The following is a 27,999-nucleotide window of genomic DNA, read 5'->3' on the forward strand; positions in this document are numbered from 1 at the left end:
CAGGCCCCTTGTCCCAGGCCCCTTGTCCCAGGCCCCTTGTCCCAGGTCCCTTGTCCCAGGCCCCTGGTCTGAGGCCCCTGGTCCCAGGCCCCTGGTCCCAGGCCCCTGGTCCTAGGCCCCTTGTCCCAGGTCCCTTGTCCCAGACCCCTGGTCCCAGGCCCCTGGTCCCAGGCCCCTGGTCCCAGGCCCCTGGTCCCAGGCCCCTGGTCCCAGGCCCCTGGTCCCAGGCCCCTGGTCCCAGGCCCTCCTCTAGGTCCTCCAGCTAAGCTGCTGCCCTCCCACACTGCAGCTTCATGGGGGTTCCCCAAACATCTGCTAAGAGGTTCTGGGACTTACTGTTGGGATTCAATGAAATACATATCAAGTTGTTTTATTTAGCTGTGTTTTAAAATGTTTACAGTAGTTGTTTAGAGTAGTAAAGTATAGAATAAATCCTTAGACCTTAAAACAGATACTGTTGCCATGTTACTTGTTATTATGTCTCGATGTAAAATCTTGTAATTCTAATGAGTTACCATTTTGTATTCATAATAAAACCCTATGTGTAGGCTCAGGCTGTATTGACTTAATACTGTCCAGGAATGTATTTGTATTATTGTTATTTATTTCAAATAACATCAAAAAGGTAACACTCTGAAGTCATATGTTCAGAAAGACATGCATAGTTCTTAATGGATTAACAGTTAGTAGGTGACTGAAATATGTAACCAGAAGGACAGAGCAAGTGTCCCATCATTTGATGTCACAAAGCAAGGCCACCCCACGCAGGATCCAGTGGTCTGGTGACTGGACTGTCTTTATCACCACCCCTGTGATGTAGGTGAGGTCTGTGCGTCGGGGCTTCTTGTACACGGGGCAGATGTACAGCTTGGGGTCCTTGGGGGCCGTGGAGTTGATGGCAAACATGTGGATGACGGGCAGCGGGGTGAACAGGACCTTTGGCGTGGACTCGATCAGACGGCTGTTCCTCCGGTCCCAGCCTGCCCCGTCCAGGAACAGGCCATACACAAACACCCCCTCCTGAGGAACACAGGGGACAACTTCAACCAGCTCCAAGATATCCACTCATTCTGCTATGGTGCCTGTCCAGAGCTCAAGCTGAACACTAATGAAGATGAGCACAGGCACCCGTGTGTGTGTTTCTATCTTGAGGGTTACAATAAGAAGCAGCAGTGTTTGTTCCTGTATTTGCTGGTTAAGACAGTGAGCGTACAGCGGGCGGGGCGGTGATCTCCTCTCGGCTCTGCTTCAGCACCTCGTTGTGCAGGGTGACTGTGTCCAGAGCCCAGCCCTTATGGGCCCTGGTCACCTCCTGCCTCATAGCAGTCAAGAACCCTGATATCATAAAAAGGACAAACATGGATTCACGTGAAGTTTGACATTACTTTAATTAAATGGACTGTCATAAAACTGATATTATAGAGCAAAGAACATGCTAAGATATCCAATGGCATTATGTTAAGTCAATAAAATTCCATGTTACCCATCGCCTGGGAACCAGACCAATCTGTCAGCTCATGTTTATTTGATCTGGCAGATTGGTCTGGACACCTACCCTTGAAACAGATTCCCCTCCAGCATGGTGAGCCCTGCCAATCACAACCCTTAATCTGATACAGGGTTTCATACGGTGACTGAACAGAGGACAGACGTAGAGGCTTTTTCATAAACAACCAAGATCATGTTTCATTGCTCTGGTTGGTCGTATCCATTTGTGTCCCTGGCATTTTGATCTGAATCCGTTGATAACAACCCCTGGAAATGTAAAATGCAGAACTGGGAGGTTCAATCACCCACCCTGTGGGTTGAAGAAGCCAGTCATCCAGAAGGTTTTGGGTCTTCCATCGAACACCCAGCTGTAGAACTGGGAGTTCCTCTCCAGCAGCTCAGTGAACCAGAAACCAATTGTGGAGGATTCCCAGGAGATTTTCTTCCACAGGTTAGGAACACGGGCGTCAAACATGTTGTCCAGAGCATCACGGAGGTTCTGAAATGAAAAAAACACTCAAGGTCAAAATAATCACTTAAATCTACTCATCAGTTCTATGATAAAGGCCAAAAATCTTGCTGCTGACCTCACTCATGATGATGGTGCCTTCGATGGCGAGCTTGAGGTCGACCAGGCTGGTGCGCACCGCGCCAATGATCCTCTGCATCCGGTCTACCTCCTGCCGGAGGAAGATGTTCATGGAGCTCAGGGCTCCCATCTTCAGCAGTCTGGCTTTCACCTGCACCACACAACAACATCACAACATACAGAGCATGGTGAACAGACACTTGTGGTTGGACCTGGACCGGCCATCTGAGCATGTGCGGTGGAGGCGTGGTTATCTCTGAGCATGTGCGGTGGAGGCGTGGTGATCTCTGAGCATGTGCGGTGGAGGCGTGGTGATCTCTGAGCATGTGCGGTGGAGGCGTGGTGATCTCTGAGCATGTGCGGTGGAGGCGTAGTGATCTCTGCACATGTGCAGTGGAGGCGTGGTTACGGGACCTCGTGAGGGACGTAGTTAGGAGGAAGCTTCTGCAGCATCTCATCGGCCAGCCTGTACACGATGGATTCTCTGGTCTCCCCGGCTCCTCCTCCGCTCTCCTTGGGCTGGATGTTGGTGATGGTCTCCAGCACGTTGGCCGAGGTGTTGGTCTGGTACCTGACACACACACACAGAGCCTGGTCACTGTACCAGCTACACACCACGTTAAGGACCATGGCTGGAAGTCTCCTGGGACTCACGTGATGTCAGCATTGGGGTGCAGGCCGAACACCTGGGGTGAGTCTGTTGCAGGTAGGGTCTGGATGTACTCCATGTACTGCTCTACGGTCTTACACACCGGGACTTTATACCCAGAGTAGAAGCAGAACGTTGGCTCAAAGATCTTGTCATGGAACCACACCTGTGGGTACAGTTTTCACCCAGTGGAAACCTGTGAGCATTACCTGAGGTTTCCATCTACTGCACATCGTAGACCCAATCCAGGAATTTATACAATCGCATCAGGTTGATGACATTACCCGTGAGAAGCAATTGAGCAGTCGTTTGTCATAGTCGTCAGTAACCCTTCCTCCATACTGCACCTCTCCTAGCATGTAACGCACTGTCACCCACGACACACCCTGCATCAGGGGACATGTCACATTAATGTGGGGATCAGTGAGGGGAAACAAATGCCTCATAACCTCAGACTATTTAGACCACACACCTTCTTGGGGGTGCATTCGTCTAAGTGGTTCTGAACAAACTGGACACTGGCAGTGAAGTCAGCAGAGTTGAACTCGTATGGAATGTTCCATCCCAGCGGCCCAAACTTCCTCCGTTCCTAAAAGGGTGAATGAAAGCTAGATCACATGACCTGTGGGACCTATTCCCAGCAGGTGTGAGTGCTGATCACATGACCTGTGGGGGAGCAGCACCTGTACGACGGTGTGCAGGAAGGCCACGTTGTACAGCATGGGCTTCCACATGCGCAGGCTGCTGACGTCCAGCTGATCCTGAGAGATCCCAGCAAACGTGCGCTTCAAGCCAGCTCGCACGCCCTGTGGCGGATCGTTGGTGAACTTGATGGAAGACTGGAAACAAGCAGAGAGGGTCAGCAGATCTGACAGAAGCACAGCCGCAGCCTGATGGAGGAGCTTCTGGGACTAACCTGTAGCATCAGGATGGAGGAGCTTCTGGGACTAACCTGTAGCATCAGGATGGAGGAGCTTCTGGGACTAACCTGTAGCATCAGGATGGAGGAGCTTCTGGGACTAACCTGTAGCATCAGGATGGAGGAGCTTCTGGGACTAACCTGTAGCATCAGGATGGAGGAGCTTCTGGGACTAACCTGTAGCATCAGGATGGAGGAGCTTCTGGGACTAACCTGTAGCATCAGGATGGAGGAGCTTCTGGGACTAACCTGTAGCATCAGGATGGAGGAGCTTCTGGGACTAACCTGTAGCATCAGGATGGAGGAGCTTCTGGGACTAACCTGTAGCATCAGGATGGAGGAGCTTCTGGGACTAACCTGTAGCAGCGTGATGGAGAAGCGTTCGTGGGGCTCAGTGGTGATCCACACTCTGAAGCTTTGGTTCATGGTCTCCGTCACAGTGATGGTCTCAAGCAGCTCGTCCATGAACTCAAGACCCAAATGGCAATTCTGAAGTAGGACCCAGCCACCCTGTGTACAGGATAGAAACATGTCCACTTGACCTGCTTCTTGCTGTGTGCCTGCAGACAGGTGGTGGCTGGGGGCTCTTACCTGTGCTATTGACATCTGGATGAGCTTCCTAGCATGCACCTCCTGCCCCTGTCCCATGGATATAGCTCTACACTCTGAACCACACACAGGCAGGAGGTCACACAGTTGAACATGTGGATCCTGCATGTGACAGAATGGGAGGAGGTCATGGGAGCAGGGCTCACCCAGTCTGAGCTTCTTGGCCAGAGCATCGATCTGGTTGGTTGGATCTGAGCCCATGGACAGGAAACAGATGAGAGGGGTGCGTGTGTCACTCTCCTCCCAGGTGTGCTCCAGGTTCAGGATGACAGGATCAGCAAACCTCATGCCCATCGAGTCTCCTACGTACTTCCGGGCCTGGGAGATGGTGCGGTCCGGGCACCAGGACCTGTGAGAGAGAACCTGGTCTGTAAGATGACTGAGTTGACATGGAGCACTGTCCACCTGCTGGTGAAAGGTCACGTGATCAGTAGCAGCTGGTGGAAGGTCACGTGATCAGTAGCAGCTGGTGGAAGGTCACGTGATCAGTAGCAGCTGGTGGAAGGTCACCTGATCAGCAGCAGCTTGTGGAAGATGTCCAGAGAGTCGTTGTATCCGTCGGGGATCACGCCCTCTTCTGGGGAGTCCATGTCAAACCACATCTTCCAACACTTCTCATTGCGAGAAACCTGTGGAATCAATATGGTGACAAGGATGCCATGTGTCCTCCAAGGAGCTTATTAGGATGACATAGTGGAACCTCATTTGAATTTTTTACAGACCTGGTTCATGATTTCAGTGAACTGGGGTAGTTTGCTGAGTTCCACCAAGTTCAGCCAGGTCAGATCCAGGATCCAGCGGAACGGCTTAGCGGGAGAAGACTTCAGATTTAAGGCAGCCCCCCCTGAAAACACAAAAGTCAAGTATACTTCCTGTATTGCAAAAACACTGGTTTACTTTCATACCGTTTATATAATTTGGATTGTACCTTTAATGAGGATTTGGAACTCGTTGTGCTTGACGTTGCCCTTTTGTAAGTCGATCTTGAGAGCCAGCAGGAGAGTGAAGATGAACTGGTGGGGTTCATACAGGCCTCGGACTGAGTACTTGAACACCTGGTAGGTCAGGTATTCAATGATGTTGCCAATGCGCTTCTGAGTCAGGGGAGATTTCTCTGACCTAACACAACAAAACACATCCAAAAAGGGATTTAAAAAAAAGGAAAGAAAAGTAAAGTATTTTAGTCACAGAACGAAGGAAGCTGCTGACTAGCTGGGGGAGGTGAGTGTCATACTTGGCCATGGACAGATCGAAGATCTTCAGGAACTGAGCCAGGGAGGTCTGGTACATGACGTTGACCATGCTCATCTCTGTGATGAGGAAGTAGAGGGTGCTGCCTCGCGAGGCGGCGGGGCGGTACTCCTCTGAAGCCAGGGTGATCTTCACCTCCGTCTCTGCTGCCACGTGCAGCTTCTCACTCACCTCCGCCGCCGTCAGCTTGGTCACGCTCAGGATCCCGATCATAGACTCATCGTCAACCAGGGAACCTTCAAGGGCACACGCGCACACACACGGGTAAATTGTTTAACACTGACACTAGGTTATTACAGTGTTTCAGAGCTACAAATAGAAAACTGTCTGTGTTCATCAGGGTGATCCTGGTAGCTCAGGGTGAGTGTACCAAGCAGGCTAAGACCTAACCACAGAGGACCAGGTTCTGTTCCAGCCAATCACTGCATGTCTACCCCTCTGTCCACTTTGCCATTCCTGTCTCTCACTAGCTAACTGCCTCATCCAATACAGCAGAAAAGGAGCAGAAACACGTTTCAACAGGCCAGTTCCCACCCTTGGTAGAGCTGAGCTTGTACAGCAGGTTGTCCTCCAGCTCCTTCATCTTCCTCTTATTGGCTGTGACGTCCTCCATCAGCTTCACTCTCTCTGCCTCCAGCTCCTTTAACATGGACACATACATGAGGCTGGCACCAGGCTGTCTTCTTGGTGGGTGTGACAGTGTTGCTAAGAGACGAGACTGACGTATTTCTCGGTGAGGATGACCCTGCCCAGCAGCTGGTTCTCCAGACCCTTCATGGTGACGGTGAAGTCGATGATGGAGGTCTTGGCGCTGACCTCTGGTGTGTATGCAGGGTTAGGAAGCTTGGTGGTGATGTAGAGCCGGAAGCCCTTCATCACATCCGTCTCTTTGTCTCCCACTTTCACCTAAAACCAACCACAGCTGGCTGGAACAGGATCTTTGTTTCCACAACAAGACAAGCTATGTTAGGAGTGTGTACCTTGAAGGTGGAGCCAGACTTGATGAAATTCTTCTCCAGCACGTTGTCCAGAGCAGGGTCCAGCTCCTCGCGGATGTCCTCTATGAGCAGGGGCCGTCCCTGAGACAAGCTGTCCTCCAGGTGGGTACGGAACATCTTGTGGTTCAGGGATGTGACCTGGCAACACACCCCGCTCATGACTGACTGAGGACACTCAATCACTTTGTGTGTAGTGTTCAGTTAGCAAACTAGTGTCCCAGCTGGGTGGAACACAAGAGGCCTGCCTGCAGATTGTTGACTTTTTCTTTCTGCTTGATCCAAGCCTTGCCCTGGGTCTGAGGGTCCATGAGCAGGGGGAATCTGGTGGCTTTGGTGACTATGATGCCATTCTGCACCGATAAATCATCTCCAGGTAATCCTTGCAGGTTCCATTCACTTATCTGTCAACAAACAGTACTTGAGTATGTTGATCTACCATGACAAGCTAAGGTTGTGTGAAATCCCAGGGAGCAGCACAGTAAATCAAACAGGGAGCCCTTGTGCTGGCTCTTACAGTGGGAGGGTCCACCAGCATGGAGATGACATTGAGGTTTTCTGAAAAGGGGATCTGCCGCTTGCGGAGCTCCGATTCCCAGATGTCCTTTAACAGCATGTTGCGGAAGTTCTGGTTGAAGGGTCCACAGTAGGACAGGAAGCCGGTCAGCTGCAGGACATCCCCCACCAGTCTGAGCAGAGACCACAAGACAGGCCACAATGTGGACACCTCTCAGAGAACCATATCGCATGACAAAACATCCTGCATGTATAGAAAACTATTACAGAATATCGACTGCAATATCAACGTTATACTGTAAAATGGTTACATGCGCTATTTAAGGGCATTTCCTTAGAAACGTGTCATGTTCCAGAATATATATATAATTGTTTTTATTTACTTTTAAGCCATATTACATTTCTCTTTGTGAAATGCTGTTTATCTGTGACCTGCCTGTTGATCTGGGATTTAAACTCTTTGCTCTGCTGAGTCCAGCGAACTTTCTCTCCACTCAGCCCATCGATAAGAGTGGAGGCTGCCTGCATCTTTTTCCTGCACGATTCAGCATCGTCCAGCAAGTCCTGAAAAGCACAAGCTGCAGAGTAGTACGCACAGCACTTGAATAACATCACTTCCTTAAGCAAAGGAAACCTCACCTGTTTTTCTTTCATGGCAGCGTCAAACTTGGCCTGCACCAAGTCCAGCTCGGCCTGCTTTTCATCCAGCTGAGACTGAGCCGAGGCCAGCTCAGCATTGGCTAACGTCAGCCTGCCCTCCTGGATGATCAGGTTAGCCTGTTCGCACACACACAAACTGTGTTTCACTGAGCTTTTATAATATCACCAACGCATGCAATGTCATCTTCTTATTCTATACTGAGGTGTAACCGGCCCTTCACCTTGAGTGGAAGTACTTCCTTGTTGATGCCAAAGAAAGTGCCCATAGCCTTGGTCCAGGACAGCAGGCCGGCTACATTACCGCACACTTTCTTGGCATTTTCAAAGGTGTAGTCCTCCATACGGAAGTAGGGCTGCAGAAGTTCCACCATCTCCTCGTTGATGTTGTCCTTGGGGAACTGCTGGAGGGAGGCCATGAAGCCACTGGCACCCATAAGCTGAATCACACACACTGAAAATCAACCTGAGGAAGCAGCGTGGTATGCAAACAGGGTGAACAGGAGGTAACTAACGGGGGGAGTGCAGTGACTGTCTTGCCTTGAGGGCCTCTGTCCATGAGGGCTTGTGACAAGGCCTCTCTGGGTCCATAGTTATGGTGTCCAGCTTCTTCTGGAACAGCAGGACGGCACAGTCCATAATCCTCATGATTAGATGGGGCGGTTTGGCCAGCTTCCTCACAGTGGCAATGTCAGCAGCCTTGATGGTCTGTGGAGATGGGGAACACGCGGGTCACAATATGAACAGCTTGCAGGGATGATGTTTTGCCAGGGTTTGGTGACCAGTGTGTGTGGAGGATCCTGAGCGTGATGACAGACTCACATTCAAAGCAGCCTCTGCCTCCGCTAGAGCTGGTTTAGCAGCCTGCAGTTTGACCTCTGCGTAGGCCTTCTCCGATTCTATTCCCTCCACTATTTTGAGGGCTCTATCTTTCACAATCTGGACCTCATTTTTCACAATGGAGGCTGCCGCAGCACTTACTGTCACCTCTGCCAGCACCTGAGTTTAGAGAACAGTTCAGGAGTGGTCCTGGCAGTTTGGATGTGATGACTGAGCTCAGACTGCTTACCTTGTCTGCTTTGATTGAGGCGACAGCCAGCTCTTTCTCCTTCAGCACCAGGTCTTTGGACAGTTGTGCTACAGACTCACTGGCCTCCATCAACTTAGACAAACCTGCGATCCCACATGTACTCACAACACTGACATCTAGCAAGAATAATCTTACTCCTAAAGTTCCTCACAGAGTTTCTGCTCTTGTTCAGTGAAGCTTGACTGGTAATGTTCCTGCATGTCCTTACCTATGTTCATGCGCTCAGCCAGGTTGTCAATGTAGTTGTGCTTCTCTGAGTAAACTGTTTTGTATCCATTAATGAAGGACAAGTATGATTTAGGAGTGACGTGAGTTCTTCTTCTGAACCTGGAGGAAACAAAGGAAAACAAGGCTGAAGGTTAACTAGTATCCGTCATAGACACAATATCACACACATTTTCACAGGTGCAAAGATGCATAATTGGATGCATTTCTCCTCCATACCTCTCAAAGTAGCTGTCGCAGGCTTGGGACACCTTGTCGTGGTACACCCCCATGGTCTGCACCACGCCAGCCTTGACCTCTGCAGAGCACACCATGTGGAACTCAGACAGGAAGTAGTTGGACACGGCCACCAGGGCCTCACTGGGCCAGGGAGTGAACCAGTCCATGGTGCAGCCGGATATCAGCCCTGGGAACTTCAGAGAGCGGGAGCGGAATTTCTCCCCAACCTGCCAAGGAGGAGAAGGGAGGAGATGAGCTGGTACTGTGGAGAGGAGTTCCCACTGTGTTGCACGTCAATACAGTTTGACCATCATATGTCACAGTCAGCAAGGTAAAGAGAGAGACAGGGTCCAAAAGTAACTTTTTGGATTAGCAGCCAAGGCATCCGGTAGATGAAAAGCCTAGATTTACCAGCCTGATACAGTTTTTAGCATCCCAAAAATACATTGCATTTACTATTGCGATTTGCTATCAGTAGTATTTAGCATGTCATCTTGCGATTCTCAATCCATATTATAGGAGCGTGGTAGTAATGGTGGTCAACACACAGTCAGTCATACCGGCGAGAAGCACAGCACCACGTGCAGGTTCTTCCTCGCCCGGGAGATGAAGTAGTCGTACAAGTTATCGAAGGTTGGCGGTATACGAGGCTGCTCCTTCTTCATGACATTGATCAGGTTCTGGGTGATCTCATCCAGCTCATCCCGAGCAAACAGGTTGGACACCTGCATTCAAACCACAGTGGAAGAAGAACGTTGAAAGCGGCCTTCTTTCATGTCTTAGATGGGTCCTGAGCGCCCTTACCTCCCCAGATGACAGCACGTTGTTGAGGTACTCAAGGAAGGCCTCATCCTTGATTTCGTTGTCTGTGAATACGAAGGTGATGCCTTTCCCATCAGCTCCTGCTGTTCTGTACAGTAGCTTCAGGTCATCCATCAGGTTGCTGATATTATATGTTCTAGAGTAGAAACCCAACAGACATGGCCCCTGTTGATCACTCTGTCCACCTATTATGAGCCTTAATGAAGATAACTGTAAAATAAGTCCAGCCCAAGTCCTATTTCATGTTGTTTACCTGGTCAGAGTGATTTGAAATATGCTGTATCCAGCAATGAAGGAAGCCAGTCGGGTGAGACTCTGCTTCCCTGACCCTCCCACCCCCACCAGCAGAGCATTCCCACAGTCTGTCCGGATGATACGCGAGATCTGTGTGGAAAAAGCAACAGACAAGAAAAGAATTGGACGTGTGTCCAGATCCAGACAGGGGTGCTGGAGGTGAGGCAGGAGCAGAGACCAGACCCAGACAGGGGTGCTGGAGGTGAGGCAGGAGCAGAGACCAGACCCAGACAGGGGTGCTGGAGGTGAGGCAGGAGCAGAGACCAGACCCAGACAGGGGTGCTGGAGGTGAGGCAGGAGCAGAGACCTTGATGAGGTGGGTCATGGCGTCGGTGAAGAACACCAGGTCTAAGCTGGCTCCTCGGACTGCTTCGTTGTACTGGGTCTGGTACGTCATGAGCTTGTCACTAAGGAAGTCAAAGCCGGGGATCTGAGAGAGGACATCACAGTGTGGTTATGATGCTGAATGAGTGGTTAAAGACAGAACGTAACTTTCCATTTCTGACTACAACTTGTGTTCACCAGCTCGTAAATTTTAGGAGCATCAAAGTTGGAGTCCTCGTTTTCCTCTCCAGTGGGTTCTGGGGCTTCTCTCAGGAAGTCCACAAAGTAAGGATCTCCATGGAGCTCTGCCCCCAGGCTGGGGTCCACATGCTCCTGGATCACCCTGCTGATTCCCTTCTCAAACCAGCTCTTATCCTCATGGCACACAAACCTGCAACACAAAGAAACCTACAGCTGAAAAAAAACTGGTTTACTATTAATAGGAGTATGAACTCGTACTTTGTGACTGGGATGTGATTGAGGTACCTATCTGCGATCACCCTGGTGCATTCACTCTTGAACAGAGCCAGGAGCGTGTGGACATCCTCACACTCCTCTGCTCGGATGTTGAGCATGCCCTGCCAGATTCTAGATAAGTCTCTCAAGTTAAACACGTAGTGGAACTTGGATGGTGTGGGCAGCATTTTGACCTGCGAGTTCACAAGTTAGAAAATGATTGTGATTTTAGATTTAGTGCCATGAACTGTACATAAGGACGGAATCTTTTCTAAAGGGTCATAAATGGGATTCATGGAAAGTAAGTACCTTGGTCCACTGCCACAGAATCCTGCCAGCAGACACAAGATACTTGACCATCTCAGAAACCTCAGGCTTGAATTCTCTGCATTCATGGAAATACCCACCGCCCATGACGCCTGTAGGAACGATTATTAATCATGTTTTTCAGTAAGATACTTCAATACACTCATCAAAAGCAGGGGTTCTTTTCAACACTTTTTAAGTCATCCATACAGTCGTGGGGCTCAAATCAATGTCTGAATTTCAATGTGCGCCCACCACCAACCAAGCCCCTTATACAGCTCCCTCCATGCCCCTTATACAGCTCCCTCCATGCCCCTTATACAGCTCCCTGCATGCCCCTTATACAGCTCCCTCCATGCCCCTTATACAGCTCCCTCCATGCCCCTTATACAGCCCCCTCCATGCCCCTTATACAGCTCCCTCCATGCCCCTTATACAGCTCCCTCCATGCCCCTACACTCACCTCACCAGCGCCCCCTAACTCCACATTAAAATCCACCCCAATCACCAAACCCTATTTGTGGCACAGTGAGGGGCCACACAACCCCCAAACCCAAGTTTCGAAAGGTGAAAATTATTTTATACAAAAATGTTTTTAAAATATTTCCAGTTTTGAAAACTTTGAAAAATACGTTTTGAAAGAAATGACAAAATATTTCCAAATTCTTTTCAAAATAGGTTTGCATCATTGATGAGTACCTGATGAGGACTGAACTTTTTCCCTTAAGAGCTAAATTAACCATCCCAAACTGTACTGACATTTTTTTCACGTCCCGGAAAAACTTTGGTCGTATGCATGTTATATGAAAACGTACCAAAGATCTTGTCGATGGATGTGTTGGAGGGCAGAGTGCAGTTAAAGACAGAAAACTGTCTCTTTAGTCTCTGGGGGATATCGTTCCTCCCACCCCCAGGGTGAATCATAGCCGCCAGCATCTGCAGGTCCACTATGGTGGTGAAGTCCCCAGGTTTGTCTAGACTGTACATCCCAGTCATCTCCATCATCTGACGGACTATCTCATTGGTGATCTGTGCATCGTACAACATGGTCAGTTAGAATACTCCATTTACCATTCCTGCTCCTGTTAAGCGGCCAGAAGGCCAGATATGCTTGTGGCTCCTATACCTGGTCTCCCCACGCGTTCACAACAGGCATGTTGATGTCATCTATGAAGATGGTCATCCTGCGCCCTCCTGGAGGGCCGTAAGTACTGCCCATTCTCTTCTCAATGTAGCTCTCCACTGTGCGCTGGGACAAAATATATCGACAACAACGCTCATCACAACTAGGGAGTCGGATGGCTGAGCGGTTAGGGATTCGGGCTATTGATCAGAAGGTTATTGGATCAATTCACGGCCATGCCAAATGACGTTGTGTCCTTGGGCAAGGCACTTCACCCTACTTGCCTCGGGGGGAATGTCCCTGTACTTACAGTCGCACTGGATAAGAGCGTCTGCTAAATGACTAAATGTAACTCAACAGAGGCTGTAGAGGGACAATAAGCAGGCCTCACGTAACCCTCTCATACCTGGAACATGGTAGGCTCAGTCGCGGAGGAGAAGTTAAGTGACTTTGAGAGGTCTGTTTCAGGGTCATATTTCTTTGTGTAGCCTTTTATCATCACTGTCTTTGCAGTTCCTTGTTCGCCGATGAGCAGCACAGCCTGTTCAAATCCATACAGACCTCAGTGAAGACTCACAAGAACCACTAATTAAAGTAGACGTGACTTCTTAAGAACAAAGGGTACCTTGCGTTGTTTTGCAATCGTCTCCAACAGGAAACTGGTTCTGGTGTTATCCACGTTAGGCACAAGAATGGAGGCATAGTCTGGCACACAGTCAGTAGGATAGATGTACTCTACCACATAGTTATCCCAATGGTCCCATTCACCTGAAATAGAAAAGTCTGTTTTATCAACAGATCCAAGCCTACCAGCATGGCAGCTCAGTATCCATGTCCTACTGTGAAAAGATGAGCATGGAAAAGTTACAGGTATTAGAAGTTACCCTGTGGGTTAACCATGTACTCAAAGATGGTCTGTCCCTCCAGTGTTTTGGGCAGGCTGACTTGGCTCTTGTGAGCCCTGAGGAAGGCCTCCAGCTTCTCCCGGTCCTCCAGCTCCAGCAGGGCCCCCAGGCTCCACATGAGGGAGAAGACGAACAGGCGCTCCAGCTGCATGGGGCTCAGCAGGCCCCCGGCCTCCTTGGTGGGGATCAGACCCTCCAGCAGGTTCACCGACTAGCACAACACACAGGAAGAAGGAGGCTGGCAGGGGGGACTTAACACTGTCAGCTGGTGTGTGTACTGCGTCCAGCTGTGTGTGTGTGTGTGTGTGTGTGTGTGTGTGTGTGTGGGGGGGGATTGAGATGTGAGTCTCAAACATGCCTGCATGATGTAATTGCACTCCAAAAAGTCCATTTTAGGTTTTAGACTTTGATTCATAAACACGTAAGCATCCTCAAATATCTTGTCGTACAAAGTCATGATGTTGTCAGCCTCCTGAGCACTGCGTTTGTTAGCCCATCCCTATTAGACCAGGCAGGAAACAGGCATGAACAACAAAGAAGAAGATCCTATACTGTATTGGTTCCCAGACCGTGTATAGACCAGAGCAGCCTCCCTACCTGAAGGATGGGCCTCCAGCTGAGAGCAGAGGAGCTCATGAACACCATGCCCACTCTGGACACTGTGGCTGGGGAGGCATTGTCCATGTTGTGCACCTCAAACACCAGCTTACACACGGGAGACATGACGATCCGGTCCCCGTTAGCCAGGGTCAGAGTCTTATTGTCGTCTAACACAGAGTTGAGGTTCTCTATCCAGATGGCATCTACAGGGCCGTCGAGCACAATCCAAATGAACTCCCCTGAAAAGATTAAACACAAGTCAGCTGCAATGTAGAGGTCAATTACCTAGGTCAATGACCTACCTTTATGTGTAGCTAAATGAGATGAACATCTGTCAATGGAGCTGATCTCCAACCAGTTAAAGATATGGGTGTACATGGCGTACCCTTCTTAGCTTTCAGGGTCTTCCTCCACAGAGTGGAGAAGATGCCGTCGGTCCAGTCATTAGTGGCTGCGTCAAGACGCCCAAACATCTGCGGGGCAGTGATGGCCTTGGGGTTCATACGCATCTCCCTGTGAGGAAGTCCACACTCTGTCAGAGCACGCATCAGGGTGTTGATGACCACCGTCTTCCCTGCGCCGCTGGGTCCTAGTGTCATCAGCCCGTGGCGCACACGTGACGACTCATACAGCTGGAAGCACACACATACAAAATATATCAATACTACTGCTTAAACTTGTAAAGGTCTACGAATAGATCAAATACTAATGAGGGGTGAGTGGTGTTTCAGAGGCACCTGGACGAGCTTCAGGTTCCAAGGTGGGTGGTTGACTATGCCAGCCAGCTGCACCTGGTTCTCCACAGCCACCTGCAGGTCGGCGTAGGTGCTGCCGTCCAGCTGGATCCCAGGGAACAGGTCACTGATGAGGCTCAGGAACAGAGGCTCGTCCTCGTCCACCTGGAACACACAGAGCCCACAAGCTGCCGCTGGTGCTTGACCTAGCAGGGAGGTCCACACTAGACCCAGAGTCCTGTTGTCCTACCAGTTTGGAGAGGTTCATGTCCCGGAGCACTCTCATGACGGTGCTGGACTCAGTGTCGGCCGGACGCGCTCTCTTATTAGCACCCAGAGTTCTCAGAACTGACAGGATGTTCCTCAGACCAAAATCATAATGGACCTGGCGCAAGAACGGACAACAGTCAACGTGGCTCAACATGATGGTGAATGGCTGTTCTGCTGAGGTTAGGGAGGTGGTGAGGTCAGTGAGTTTAGTGAGGGCGACAGCAGCACAACTGCTCACCTGTTTAGTCAGTTGCTCCTCACACAGTTTGTAGAGGACAAAAAACTTCTGAGCCAGGACGACGTTCTCAATAAAGCCACAGCTGGCCAGTTTGACTCTCATGATGATCTGGGAGAAGATGGTGGACACAGTGCTGACCCCGAGTGCTGAAGGAGTGGGTTCATCCACATAGAGGGTGTGTGGGAGCCTACCTGTCGGTCAGGCACCATCATGGACACAGTCCTGAACTGGACCTTCAGGTTCTCAGGGAGCTCCTGGCGACCAGCGTAGCCAGGGTTCTAAACAAGGGAGGTTAGCTGGACCCTTCAGAGTGTTGTCTGGGTTACACAGCTGTTTGTAGCATACGTTCTGTGGTCTCCCTCTCACCATGGTAATGAAGAGCCCAAACTCTGGGTTGAGGTCCACAAGGTCCCCATCAGTGAAGATGAAGTTCCGTTTTTGCTCCTTGCGGGATGACAAGACGACGTAGATCTGCTGAGCAGCTACGGACAGCACAGGAAGGTCGATCCTGTTGAACTCATCAAAGCAACCCCACGACCCTGACTGGGCAAGTCCTGAAAGCAAACACACAGCATTCCTAGTCACAGTGTACGCAGGAAGCCTGAAGTTAAAGTCAATACCTTTTCAATACATTTTAAGAGCTTTTTTTTTTGAGTAGTTTTTTTGCCATTACTTGTATGGACTAGTGTATCAATCCAACATAACTGCAAGTGGCTGGGAGGGACTAAAGCTCAAGAGAATAAATGACTAACCCACAGGCACGGTTTCTTCAAAGTAAAGAACAACTAGCCAATAAAGACCTCTCAAAGCCATCTGCATTAAAGTGGAGCTTAGTTAGTTATCAACCTTTATAAATCCTGCCCAGTCCTCTGAAGTCCATCTGGTCGGAGCAGTTGAAGACCACCACGTACTTCCCCAGACAGCGGCCCATGTCCTTGGTGGTCTCGGTCTTGCCCGTCCCTGCGGGCCCTGCTGGGGCCCCCCCCATGCTCATGCCCAGAGCCTGAGACAGCGTGATGTAGCACCTGGGCAGCATGGAGCACACAGGGGCAGCGTCTTCAGCCTGCTTCACAGAACGCTCATCTACCTCTCCCATCACCTGCTCCCCTTACCTGTCAGTGAGAGGGGTGATGACCAAACGATCTGTGCAGCCCAGGAACTCGTTCTGATATACGAAGTCGACATCAGTAATGGACACGAGGACGTGATCCACATCCTCCTTGAAGTAAAACCTGCTCTGCTTCAGCCACTCAAAGTCACTGGTGGATCTGACGTGCATCTTTACCTGAGGAGCAAGCAATCAAAAATATGAGTGGAGAACGACATGACTCCAAATGGTTGTCTGGTTTTCCAGTGTCTCACCAAGTCGTCAAAGATGTCCCTCTGATGCACATGGATGGTGACCAGAGTCTCAAACTTGACCCGGTCAAACTTGGTCAGGTCATGTGTGGTCTGTGAAATGAGCATGTTGAGCAGATCAAGGAACTTCTGGTTCATGAGAGGCATGATCTTCTTGTCATCTTTGGCGTTGCGCAGCGCTTCTTCTGAGTCTCGTGTCCACAGCATCTGGATCCCCAGCAGGCCCACCTGACCACACAAACACAGCACGCGCATTCTGTCACTCACTTTCACTTCTCTATGGACTATTCAACCCATTTTAACTCCCAAACCATGTTTGGTTTGAGTGGTAGTAGGATGGCCCTTTGAGCTGCTACCCCCACCTGTGCTTGGAACTGGTTGAGGAAGGTGAGGAGCTGGAAGCCGGTGTCGTTGATCTGGATGTCGGCTGCTTTGATGACAGAGTGCAGGGAGGACTGCTGCTGTTGCTGCAGCTCCCCCAACCACAGCTCCACCGGCCCCCTGGCCATCACAGGGTGGTCCAGCTACACACACACACACACACACACACACACACACACACACACACACACACACATGCGCGCGCGCACAGGCAGTCTAAGGATAGTTGGAGATGCTGCTATGTTAGTCAAATAAAAAGGATGCTACATACCGGCACTTTTTCTCCCTCTTGGGAAACTACAGCTATTATCTTGTCGTAGTCTTTGACATGGAATTCAACTTCGTTGACATTGTCAAACACTCCGAGGAGGTGAGGCTGAAATGTTTCACTTATCAATATATTTGTTTTAATTATTATCATAAAGATGAATATTGAGGATGTAGGATGTGAGGGGTCATTCATACCTGAATGGTGTGTGAATCACTGGCCTGTCCAAGGATCTCCAGAAGAGACGGATCAGACACAAAGAAGAACCTGGGGAACTGAAGCCTCTTTTTCTCCAAGTACCTGTTGATGCAGACAATGTTGTAGTTATCAGGAAAAATAGCCTCGTCATTTGTGTTTAAAAGATGGCATATGCAGCTTAATACTGTTTGGTTCGATTGACTGTCTTTCTAAGTTGCCATGGTACTGAATGAAGAGGGAGTGTGTTAGTGAGGACTGACCCTGTGAGAGACTTCTGACAGAGCTCCAGTTGCTCCTGGAGGTACGGCAGGAGCTGGCCCATGGTTTCATCTCCCACACAGCACTGCACCACATTGGGGATCTCATGAGCTCGCTGCATGATCTTGATCCAGGCTTTGTCAATGTTCTGAAAGCGCTTTGCTTCCTAAAGAGAAATCGTAATAGAGTGCATCTCAAGAGATGAGTGCATATTTATCCTAATGAACACTGTAGTGACTGTTTATATATTACAGATGTATAAAGACTGATGCTGTACTTGTGGTAGCTGTTTGGCAATGTCTCCTCCAACAAACACTGCCTCCAGGTAGACCCACAAGTTCTGGACAATGAGCCACAGCTCAATGATGTCAGAGGAGGTGGAGAGCTTAAAGACCCAGTTCTGGATGTCCTTCTTGAAGGGGGCATTATATCTGGGTAAAAGTGTTATGGCACCAACTCTTAACTACTGCTGTTTAAATCAGTTTGAAAACAGTTTGGATCCCAGTCAGTGGCCTTCTTGCTTCTGCAGTGAGTGTGTGAGTGTGTGTTGTTACCTGTTGCTGAGCAGTGAGCCCAGCAGCATCAGGCTGTCCTCCATGGCAGTGACAATCTCAGCTGTGTCGGTGCCTCGCAGCATCAGCTCTCCTCGGCCCTTGAAGTTCATGAAGCTGAGGGACAGGCTGGACCACACGTCCACCACCTGAGACAGCTTGGCTTCAATGTCCTTCTCCTTCACAGCTGAGATACAGATATCCTGAAACACAAACAGCGCTTCAACGAGGGAACTACGGACAGAGTAACACAACCACTGAAGTGTTATTAGCAACGTGAAAACTTTGCAGCGTGAGACCTTACTTACCTCAATGTCCTCCTTGTACTTCAACAGGGGTGCTTCCATAATGTTCTGCAGAGAGAAGGTGTCTGAATCCACTTCAAACTTGTGTCCCGTCAGCCCAGTGATGCGGTCCCAGTGCCTCTGCTTCATGGCCTTGTTGGCCATCATCTCCAGCAGGGGGCACGACTCGCTGAAGTCATCAATCCTCTTCTTTAGATCCTGGAAGGCCTTCCAGTCCTTCAGACCCTTGGGCAGCTTTCGACACCTAAAGGTTAAACATGTGCCTTCAAATCTCAACGGGAGAGGAAACACAGTAAGGTCTTCAGTACGCAGCAGGAGCACAGAGCCACATTACCTGTTCTGAAATTCTAACAGCTCTGCATTAATCTTCTCAATGTCCACCTCTGTCCACAGGATGTCGTAGTACCCACTGATGTTGTTCATCACCGTGTCATAAAGGCCATACAGCTTCTGCAGAAGGCCCAGCTCTTTCCTGTGATGATGACAAAAGTCAGACCAGCATCATTTTGTTTTTAAAGCCCATCCGGTAATAGATGGCTACAAACAAGGTAAGTGGATGAGTCACCAAATATTTACTCGTATGACCTCTCACTTAGTTTGCTGCAGAGTCTCGTAATCAGTGACTGGCAACCCAAACAGCTGCTCTCCTGAGGAATATGTGATAAACTTCCTGTACAGGTCATCAAATCTGGCCTGGGGATGAAAACCAAACAAGTGACCCACGCTGATAAGGTCTGTTCAGATACCTAAAAAATGACAATGCCAATGTGCCTCATCAGGCTCTACCTGAGAGATCTGAAGCCTCGCACTGGCCTCTTTAGGAGCAATCCCTGGTACCATTGGACCTTCCTACCAGGAGTAATGACAGATTAACATGTACTTATTCAGCAGACACTTATCTAAAGGGACTTGCTGCAGGGGATCTCGATCTGCAGTTAAATACTCATGTACCACTGTACCCATCTCCCTAAATGACATATGGTATGGTTTATTACGGAAATATGATTTTGAAACTCTCTCTTTACCTTTTCATACTGGTCTGAAAATGACGTAACATCCTTTTGGAAGACAATGACTGATTCCAACATGTTTTGCTTGAACTTGGGTTGAACACGAACTAGCTCATCTTGCACTGATCTCTGGAGAGCAAATGTTGAATTCATTGATATCACAGTCATATGTGTACAGCACACCAAAGGATCCTATAATCAACTGACCGCCTTGGACTGCAGTTTGATGAAGGAGTATCTGAGAGTATCCACCCCTTCTGCCTCCTCTTTAGTCACCTCCACTTCAAATCTATTCAGGATGCCATAGGCCTCCTGAGAAGACAGACACACACAGAGCAATGTGACAGCAGGTCCAAATCTGGGAGCACCATGATATACAGGTTATGCTCATACCTCGATGGGGCCCAGAGTCATGTCTATCTTGATCTCAGAGTCCCTGATGTGGGCCAGAGCTTCCATGGCGAAGCGGACATCCTCCAGGTCAGCAATGGGTCTGGAGAGCTTTTTGAGGTGCTCTGTAGTGAACGCTGAGATCTCCATCATCTTGGTCTTGTATTCCTCGTTCAGGTATCTGCACAGCAGCTTCTTCCAGGCCTTCGCCTCCACTGTCAGGGACATTTTTAGCGGAGCTACGAGGGAATCAGGGAATGAAATGATTCAATGTTCATGAAATTTGTTAGAAATCAACAGCTACAACACTAGTGTAGCAACAAACACAGTGGGCCTACCTGTTGACAATTCAATGCATCCCAGAATAATTGTCCCCTTGATATCCTCAATCTCTTGTTCAAAAGACAAGTAGTGCAGAATCTCAGACTTGATCTGAGTCAGGTATGGGCCACTGTCCATAAATTCCTATTCAGTTACCAGAATTAAGAATTGTATGAGTTATAAGTACCGCATGATGGAAGAACAGACACTACAACAACGTGTCTGAAATAACAAGTGTGTATCAGTAAGCCCCTCCGACCCACCTTGACTTTGGCTTGTCTGTCCTCCGCCCAGATCACCTTGAATGGGAGGAACAGCTTCAGGACATCACTAGCTGGTTTCCTCAGAGAGTTGACCGATGACGTCAGAAGGGCCACTAGCTTGCACACGTCTTTGTGCTCAGCCACACTCTGGTAGAAGTTCTTCAACTTGGCTACGCCCACAAAAACACAAAAGATGTTTTCAGTGCCAAACAAATCTCCTGATAGCAGTTCCTGGATCTGTGCTCCTCTAGGTAGCATTGATCTGTGCAGGTGGAAGATGTGGTTTGCATGCTGAGCTTTGAGTGGCCTCACATTTGGCACAGGGCTTGTCATCAACATAGCGCTCCTGCCCCCAGCGTGCTACTCCTCGACTGACCTCTAGGATCAGGTGCACCAGCCGGATGATGGCCTGCTGGATGTCATCCAGACTGGGCACCATAACCTGGAACCAGATCCAATAAGATTCTGACAAAGTGATAGAAGACAGTACACCTAAAACCTTCGTCTCCTTAAAAATAGCTTGTGTTGGAAAATGACATTACCACATTAGGAATGGCAAGGTGTACTTCAGACTGGATGAAATTGACCAGCTCATCTGACTTTGAGGTGAATCTGCCTTTTCTTGAAGACAGCCTAACGGATGTTCAAACAAATAATGAGTACTTCATAACACTAAGGTTAAGTAAACATTTACCTGATATAAAGACTACTCAATAAGAGTAGCATTCATATTTACGTTGTAACAAAAATCCTTCTCTTCAAAGTATCCAGAGATAATCTTGTTGCTTTGACCAATGCATCCAGTAGTTTGGAGCTGAAGCATGTGTACATCTCTTTGCACTCCTGAAATTATAAAAGGAGTTATTGATCCAACCTCTTCTGTCAGCATTCCATGTACTTTGCATCAGGACGTGCCTTTTCAAAGTCATCATCTTTGTCAGCTTCCTGGGAGTCTGAATTCAGTCCATCCTCGTCAGCCGACGCCTCAACTTCCTCTGAGAATGCAACACGTTTCTTTTCTGTAATGCAGAATTTGGAGAGGTCAACATAAACACGAATGTAACATGGAGTGTTGTGCAATTCATACTTTTGTCTTCTTTTTACTATTTTTAAAAAGTACCTGTAACAATTGGCTCCTCTCCAGTTTTTTTGTTTTTCTTGGACTCATAGATCAGCTTGAACGTCCAAATCAGCTCCTTCACTGCCTCCTCAACTTGTACGCTTCTGCGGTCTAAAGTATTCGCCCACTCTGCAGACTTATTCTAAAAAGCACGGACACAAACATTTTCTGACACTAGATTGACTTTTTTGACGTGGTTAAACAGTAAACCCTTGTGTGATGTGATTTCCTACCTCATTGATGCTGACCAGGTCTTTGAGCGAAGAGGACCTGGCCTCTGGGAGATCCAGCAGAACAGTCTCTGAGATGTCTTGAAGGGCAGCATCAACATGCATGTCACAGATGTCACGCACCTACAGAAACAGGCCAGGGCACACGCTCTAATGAAGAACCATCTGACATAGGGTTTATTTTACATTCCAACATCTCTCACCCATGTTTATTTTTACCTTTTGGAGCACCTGGGTCAGATCTGCCATAGCAACATCAACATTTTTGAAGAAGTTGTCTAGGATGAGAGATGACCAGTTTAACAGAACCAACCCATGACGAAGAACGCACTCCACCTAAACCAGATAGAAACACAAGTCATGATAAGCAGCAATACTACAACTACAGTCAAATGAGAGGGTTTAAATATTAAGTTTCAACAGCTTCACATTTGAAAATGTGTACAATCTCACATTTTTTATTTTGGATGCCATCATATTGTAGAAGAAAGCAGGTATCTTTTCACAGGTTTCCTCATAATGGGCAAGAATAGTCTAGAAGGAAAGAAGTCAAATAAATTGGACGGTTGTCTCTGCGTACTATTCCTGAACATGTCATAATGTGAGTCATGTGACCTCCAAGCGGAGGCTCTATTCCTGAACATGTCATAATGTGAGTCATGTGACCTCCAAGCGGAGGCTCTATTCCTGAACATGTCATAATGTGAGTCATGTGACCTCTAAGCGGAGGCTCTATTCCTGAACATGTAATAATGTGAGTCATGTGACCTCCAAGCGGAGGCTCTATTCCTGAACATGTCATAATGTGAGTCATGTGACCTCTAAGCGGAGGCGGTTGGACTTGATGGTGCGCTCCGTCTTGACCATTCTCAAGGCCTGGTCAGGAACCTCCAGGCCCATCTTCAGCATACACTTGGTCTCTCGGATGATCTCAGTGATTTTAGGATCAAAGTTAACAAGTAGTTTTCCAGTGCTTGGGTGGCGAACTAACAACGTAGCTTGTAGAGCTGTAATGTAAGAAAGTAAAAGTTTGCTGCTATATGACATTTTAAAAATGTATTCAACTTTTCCCTCTTGCTTGAAGGGCAGCAACATAGAATCCTATGTACATACAGTTGATTGTCATTTTGGGAAGACAACCCGAATTCCTCGTTAAAACCAGCATTTTGTGCAAGATAACTTACGTAACTGCCAGCTACCGGAAGTTGTTGACTTGGTTTACGCAATATGAGGAAGTGATGTGTGCCTAGTGAATTGAAGTGGGCATATGCAAGTTGGAAATTAATTGGTCTTTTGTCAACGTGCCAAGCGTAACTATTGGTGTTTCGGTCACAATGAATTAAAGGCAAAATGTCATTTTAAAATGAGTATGAATTTTCTAATCATGTACTAACAGTAAATATTAATATTTTCATTTATTCATAATTTAGTTTTCATTGGTTAGGCGGGCCACCTGTATTACCCTAGCAGTACACTAGTTTGGGAATCTCTGATCTTCAGGTTGACAAAAAACATGAGGTCATCACGTGATATAGAGACTTTTCAGAGTGACTTCTGGTGATATTTTTTTCCCAATAGGATGTAAAAAATAAAAGGATAGTGGTGGATGTTGTAGGAGTATGATGTAGTGCAAGTCTATAATAATAATAGGATGTAAAAAATAAAAGGATAGTGGTGGATGTTGTAGGAGTATGATGTAGTGCAAGTCTATAATAATAATAATATATGTCAGATAAAAGTAGTGCGGCTTGCAGAGAGAAACCACACATCTTAATTGGTTTAGAGTATGTCTAAAATATTTTTCTTCACAGATGGCTTACCATATTGGAGTTGTGTGACCTCCCTGATCCAGGCTCTGTAGTAAAGAAGCTCAAACTCGACAAACACTGCTGCAGTGCGGTTAAACATCTTGACCACCTCCTTTCCCTCCGCGGTAGACAGGATGTTTGAGTTTTTCTATGGATAACATGATTACACCTCAAGTTAACCTACAGAGTGAATTTGTGAGCATACATGTTAAGGTTTGAAAGCTAATTAAGCTCATAGTCCTACCTGTATGTAGTCTATGGGTTCCTCTATTCTCCTGTACAGCTGCTTGACCCAAACAATCCTACCAGCTACTGGAGGCATGTTCCTGGCTAACGGAGGGTCCTCTCTGTGTGTCTGGTAGAGCTATAGGTGCCAAGTTTTAGATCCACAGTTATACAGAGGTTAGACACATGCAACTCTGCAACTTGAATTGCAAACTGTTAGTGAACAGACCTTCTTCACATACTCCAGCTCTGAGACATAGTGCTGAAAGATAAGGCCCACTGTGTTGGAGGTTTCTGCTTGTAAACAGGGCATGTTCAGCTTCTGAAATCTGTGGATATTAAAACTATTAATTTGCCTGATATCACAGAGTGTTGGACTGACCGTTCATTAATGAGCCACTTAAATCTTAATTAACATTTTAAATGGTTGCAGCTGGTGCTCCACACCTCTGAAGGAGACCAAGGGCTTGCTGAGAAGATAGGATTTTGGAGAAACAGGAATTCATGAAAATCTGTAGCTGGTTCTAATGGAGAGAATGTAAATCATTATCAGTAATAAGCTTTTAATTTAAGTCACACACCAATTCAAACATATTTTTTTCAAACGAGTAGTATCTGAAAAACCAACCTCAAGGTTATTCATCTGAGTCATGAATTCAGCAAAGTCCACTTCAAACTCGGCTTTCCTCGGAGCCAAGATATCATACTGCTTCTTCTTCATGGTTAAGTACATGTTCTGGAACTTCCCAGCCAGGGTATCGATCCCTTCAATGGTTGATACTCCAAGAACAGAGAATGTCTTCACTGCTGTAATCATTTGGGTTATCTAGACAAAGAAGAAGTGAGTAAAATACCCTCAGGATCAAAATAGCGTGATGGAATTTACAATGTTGAAAGATAGCACAAGAACGATACACACCTTTTCCAGTCTTTTGCAAAACCCTTCAAACTTGCCAAATATGTACATCTCAGACACTTGGAAAGGCTTTTCCCCAGGCCTCCCCATGGTCTGTCTCCTTGTCTGGTGGAAGCATGTCTGATACTCCCCATACAAGCTGATACAGTCCTAGAGACACCAGAGAAAAGACAGACTATCTGTTCAAAGCACTGGATGATTTTCATGTTGTGCTTGACTGTTGTGTGATGAACATGTTTACCCAGTCACCTGTATCTTGTTGATGATGCCCTGTGTGTCCTGGTCCCATACTCGACAGGACCCCTTGTCAGTAATATAGGCTCTGCATGCTGTCACCATCTGATTTGTCACCTGGCACAGTTTACATCCACATTTGATAAACACTTCCCATGAATTAAAACTCAGTCCCCAAGTTGTCGATAGCCTCACAGGAAAACATACTTTGATGAAGAGTGAAGTCATTCTCTCGGATGTATTGTAATATTGTGAAACACTGTGAATCATTCGAATGGCATTGATAAGGTTCGGAATGCTCTTGGCCATGGTGACCTGAAAAAGCACATGCACGCATTACACACAAACAAATCAAGGCTCAAATTAGTGTACAACCAGAATTCATCTTAAAATATACCGGATCACAGTTGTAGAGAGGTTGGCAGACTTTTTCCAGGGTATACAGGAATTTCACGTTATCTTTGGCCTCGTTTGCACAATTTGTTATCCTGACATCCAGCTCCTTCCATGTCTGCATTATTGAAGAAAGATTTGCCAATAAAAGTTGTTTTTTTGTTATCTTAGACATTCATTATATCGCTTGACAATGGCTTTACAGCAGTCACCTTCAGCATTTTGGAGCGGTTGATATTGAGCACGTTCACCACTGCCTTGCACTCCGGGCCCTTGATATGCTCAATGATTGAGTTGAACTTGGCTGACATCCTCTTCCAGTGCTCTAACTCAGTCAGTGGTCCAGAAGCATCAGCCTCTTTCCTCATCTGGTCGCTTTCTGTGAGGACCTGGAGAACACAGAAAAGGCTGTCTTACAAGGTACAACACAATCATAGAATATATTAGACTTTTAAGTAGAAGTGGGTTTAAAATATATCAATGCAAGCATGTGACACACTACAATATGTACCTGTTCAATCTGTTTGTACCACATCATCAACACTCCTTCCAGTTGATGAACCACGTCATTATCTGCAGCTGCTGTCTTAATGTCTTCAAAGGACACCAGCCTGGAGAAGTCTACACCTTCAGCTGGCTTCAGCTCAACAGTGCCTTCCATGCTTACTTGGATTCCTGAAGTGTATCATAGCAGTAATAGCAGACGACATACGTTTACATAACATATCCACTGTCATTATATTTATCTAACCTAATGACAATACTGTAAATAGGCTTATGATTACAATTTAGACTTCTCTCTTACCATCAAGGAAACTAACATAGCGGGTGATGGTGTCTTTGAAGTTTTCTTTAACTTTTTCTCCATGTTTAGACTGATTTAATGCTCCCCAGTTTTCTGTTGCATTGACAGCTGGCAATAAAATCTTTGAGTACAGATTCATGGTGCCTTTTAGAAGACCATCAGTGGCATCAAGCATGGAAAAGAATACCTCCTGTAAAGCAAAGGGTTATGACTTTTCTGGTTGTCTTTTCCACATCTCTCACATACTTAATATAAACTGCTTCTTCAATGAGAAATGTCCCTTTAACAGAATCTCACCTCATGTATGCTCTTTGGGTTGACGGGCGTGTCCACTTTAGTTCGCACAAAAAAAAGGCACAACCCTTTAAGACATACTTCTGACAAATTGGCCACAAACAGTCTCATTAGCTTGGCTCCTTTTGCAGTTCCAGGGAAAGTGCGTCCGCATTCTGAAATGTAATTCAGCTGTCAATTTAGGTAGATGATAAAGAGGTAACTTTTGGGCAATGAGTGACATTAATTAAGTTAAAAGTCATGATTGTGAGTGATGATTAATTCACCTATTCCTGGGACCTCAGTCTCCTGGTACACAAATGCAATAGTCTTACGTCCACCTTTGGCAAAGAACTCATCAAATTGGGCAAACTGTCAAGAAATCAACGTCAGTTTTCGAACCCCCACTTCGTGAAAATACAATATATAATTTGGATAAAGGAAGGGAGCTGATGTTCCAGCATAAGTCTCAAACGCTTGACATAAAGTGACAACTCACAGACGGAGCGTCCAACATAAAGTCCTCCACTGCAGATAGCTCAAGGGAAAGCCTGTCGGACAGAACCTCAAAGATGTACTTGTGCCCAACGGTAATCTGTTTCCTCCTAATCTCTCTCGCTTCCTTGTACCTGGCCTAAAAGGGCAGACAGTCAGTGTCTTTCTGAATGTTCTCACCAAATGTGTTGATAAAGCACTGGCGAGCCAATGAATGACATCTAGACAGTAGTGACCTGCTTCTCCTTCATTGTCTCCTGCACAGCCTGAACGTTGCTGCCGGACCGACGGAACTTGCTTGCCCTTCGACCAACTGCTCCTCGAAATTCACCTTCCTCAATGGTGTCCGCCATACGGCTGGAGTCAGCTGTGCTTTCTGGATTATTCATTGTTACCTGAATACCCAGTAGTTTATTGATAATAGCTATTACAGTAATATTAGTAATAAACACTTAGCTAACACTGTTATCTTAGGTTGTCTACTAATCTGGCAAATATGCATATGACCGTGGTAGGCTACTTACGATAACAGTAGTTAGCTAGGCTACAGTATGTATAGGCAGTTTGAACAATACTGTAAACGTACTGTAGCACTACGCTAGTTAGACTAGGTTAGCTAGCTCTACTTTACAGCTACTAAATATTTGCTAGCTAGTGAGAAAACTCGGCTAGAGTAGATTTAGCACCATGAAGAGCTAGTACTAAACGGCGATCGGTTAAACCACCTAGCTAGCTAGCACTAGCTCCAGTAGCTAAACTAACTCTTACCAGTTACCTTGCTAGATTAAATGTTCCTTTTTATTCAGAGTTTACGGTTGGTGTTCCATCTGGCGACATTGCTCATATTTATTTCGCTCGTTTGTAAGTTTTCGTAAATTATAAATCTCACTTTTTGTTCATTTTCTCGTCAGCTATAG

At 47.3% G+C, this 27,999-nt stretch overlaps 1 protein-coding gene across 3 annotated transcripts; it reads right to left on the bottom strand.

Moving 5' to 3' along the window:
* Positions 1-582: 582 nt before the first annotated feature.
* Positions 583-27,995, bottom strand: LOC146287520 (dynein axonemal heavy chain 8-like). Of its 3 annotated transcripts, XM_084699887.1 has the most exons (93): positions 27,858-27,995; positions 27,319-27,477; positions 27,087-27,221; positions 26,875-26,959; positions 26,612-26,763; positions 26,315-26,504; positions 26,021-26,184; positions 25,722-25,898; positions 25,514-25,627; positions 25,324-25,431; positions 25,132-25,233; positions 24,886-25,032; positions 24,595-24,792; positions 24,414-24,490; positions 24,196-24,295; positions 23,986-24,105; positions 23,754-23,889; positions 22,753-22,940; positions 22,387-22,467; positions 22,153-22,269; positions 21,937-22,056; positions 21,704-21,845; positions 21,499-21,602; positions 21,320-21,426; positions 21,126-21,216; positions 20,896-21,025; positions 20,584-20,753; positions 20,338-20,464; positions 20,003-20,238; positions 19,817-19,921; positions 19,625-19,738; positions 19,386-19,448; positions 19,192-19,292; positions 18,934-19,071; positions 18,603-18,843; positions 18,298-18,497; positions 18,021-18,174; positions 17,746-17,909; positions 17,485-17,587; positions 17,291-17,395; positions 17,001-17,162; positions 16,642-16,866; positions 16,392-16,564; positions 16,126-16,304; positions 15,646-15,833; positions 15,471-15,557; positions 15,280-15,387; positions 15,022-15,156; positions 14,775-14,936; positions 14,423-14,669; positions 14,035-14,276; positions 13,796-13,936; positions 13,417-13,648; positions 13,158-13,300; positions 12,939-13,073; positions 12,536-12,658; positions 12,225-12,438; positions 11,413-11,522; positions 11,134-11,297; positions 10,846-11,038; positions 10,631-10,753; positions 10,283-10,413; positions 10,012-10,165; positions 9,768-9,932; positions 9,208-9,434; positions 8,972-9,090; positions 8,743-8,846; positions 8,496-8,672; positions 8,214-8,381; positions 7,898-8,113; positions 7,656-7,793; positions 7,453-7,580; positions 7,018-7,189; positions 6,749-6,904; positions 6,486-6,641; positions 6,229-6,411; positions 6,040-6,145; positions 5,489-5,741; positions 5,183-5,373; positions 4,977-5,098; positions 4,765-4,883; positions 4,401-4,603; positions 4,237-4,310; positions 4,003-4,155; positions 3,410-3,565; positions 3,199-3,315; positions 3,011-3,112; positions 2,732-2,892; positions 2,492-2,648; positions 2,076-2,228; positions 1,798-1,987; positions 1,214-1,335; positions 583-1,020 (listed from the first exon to the last, which is right to left on the bottom strand). In XM_084699887.1, exons 2-93 carry the CDS (start codon positions 27,469-27,471, stop codon positions 733-735), a joined length of 13,806 nt encoding a protein of 4,601 aa, XP_084556013.1. In that variant the 5' UTR covers positions 27,472-27,477; positions 27,858-27,995; the 3' UTR covers positions 583-732. The 3 variants fall into 3 exon arrangements, with proteins under 3 accessions (XP_084556013.1, XP_084556014.1, XP_084556015.1); XM_084699888.1 differs by lacking the exon at positions 13,796-13,936; XM_084699889.1 differs by lacking the exons at positions 22,753-22,940; positions 23,754-23,889; positions 23,986-24,105; ... (13 more) ...; positions 27,319-27,477; positions 27,858-27,995 and adding an exon at positions 22,651-22,658.
* Positions 27,996-27,999: the final 4 nt, after the last annotated feature.

Source organism: Hypomesus nipponensis, chromosome 6 (assembly GCF_054491055.1).
Source record: "Hypomesus nipponensis isolate SF chromosome 6, ASM5449105v1, whole genome shotgun sequence".
NCBI classification, from domain to species: Eukaryota; Metazoa; Chordata; class Actinopteri; order Osmeriformes; family Osmeridae; genus Hypomesus; species Hypomesus nipponensis.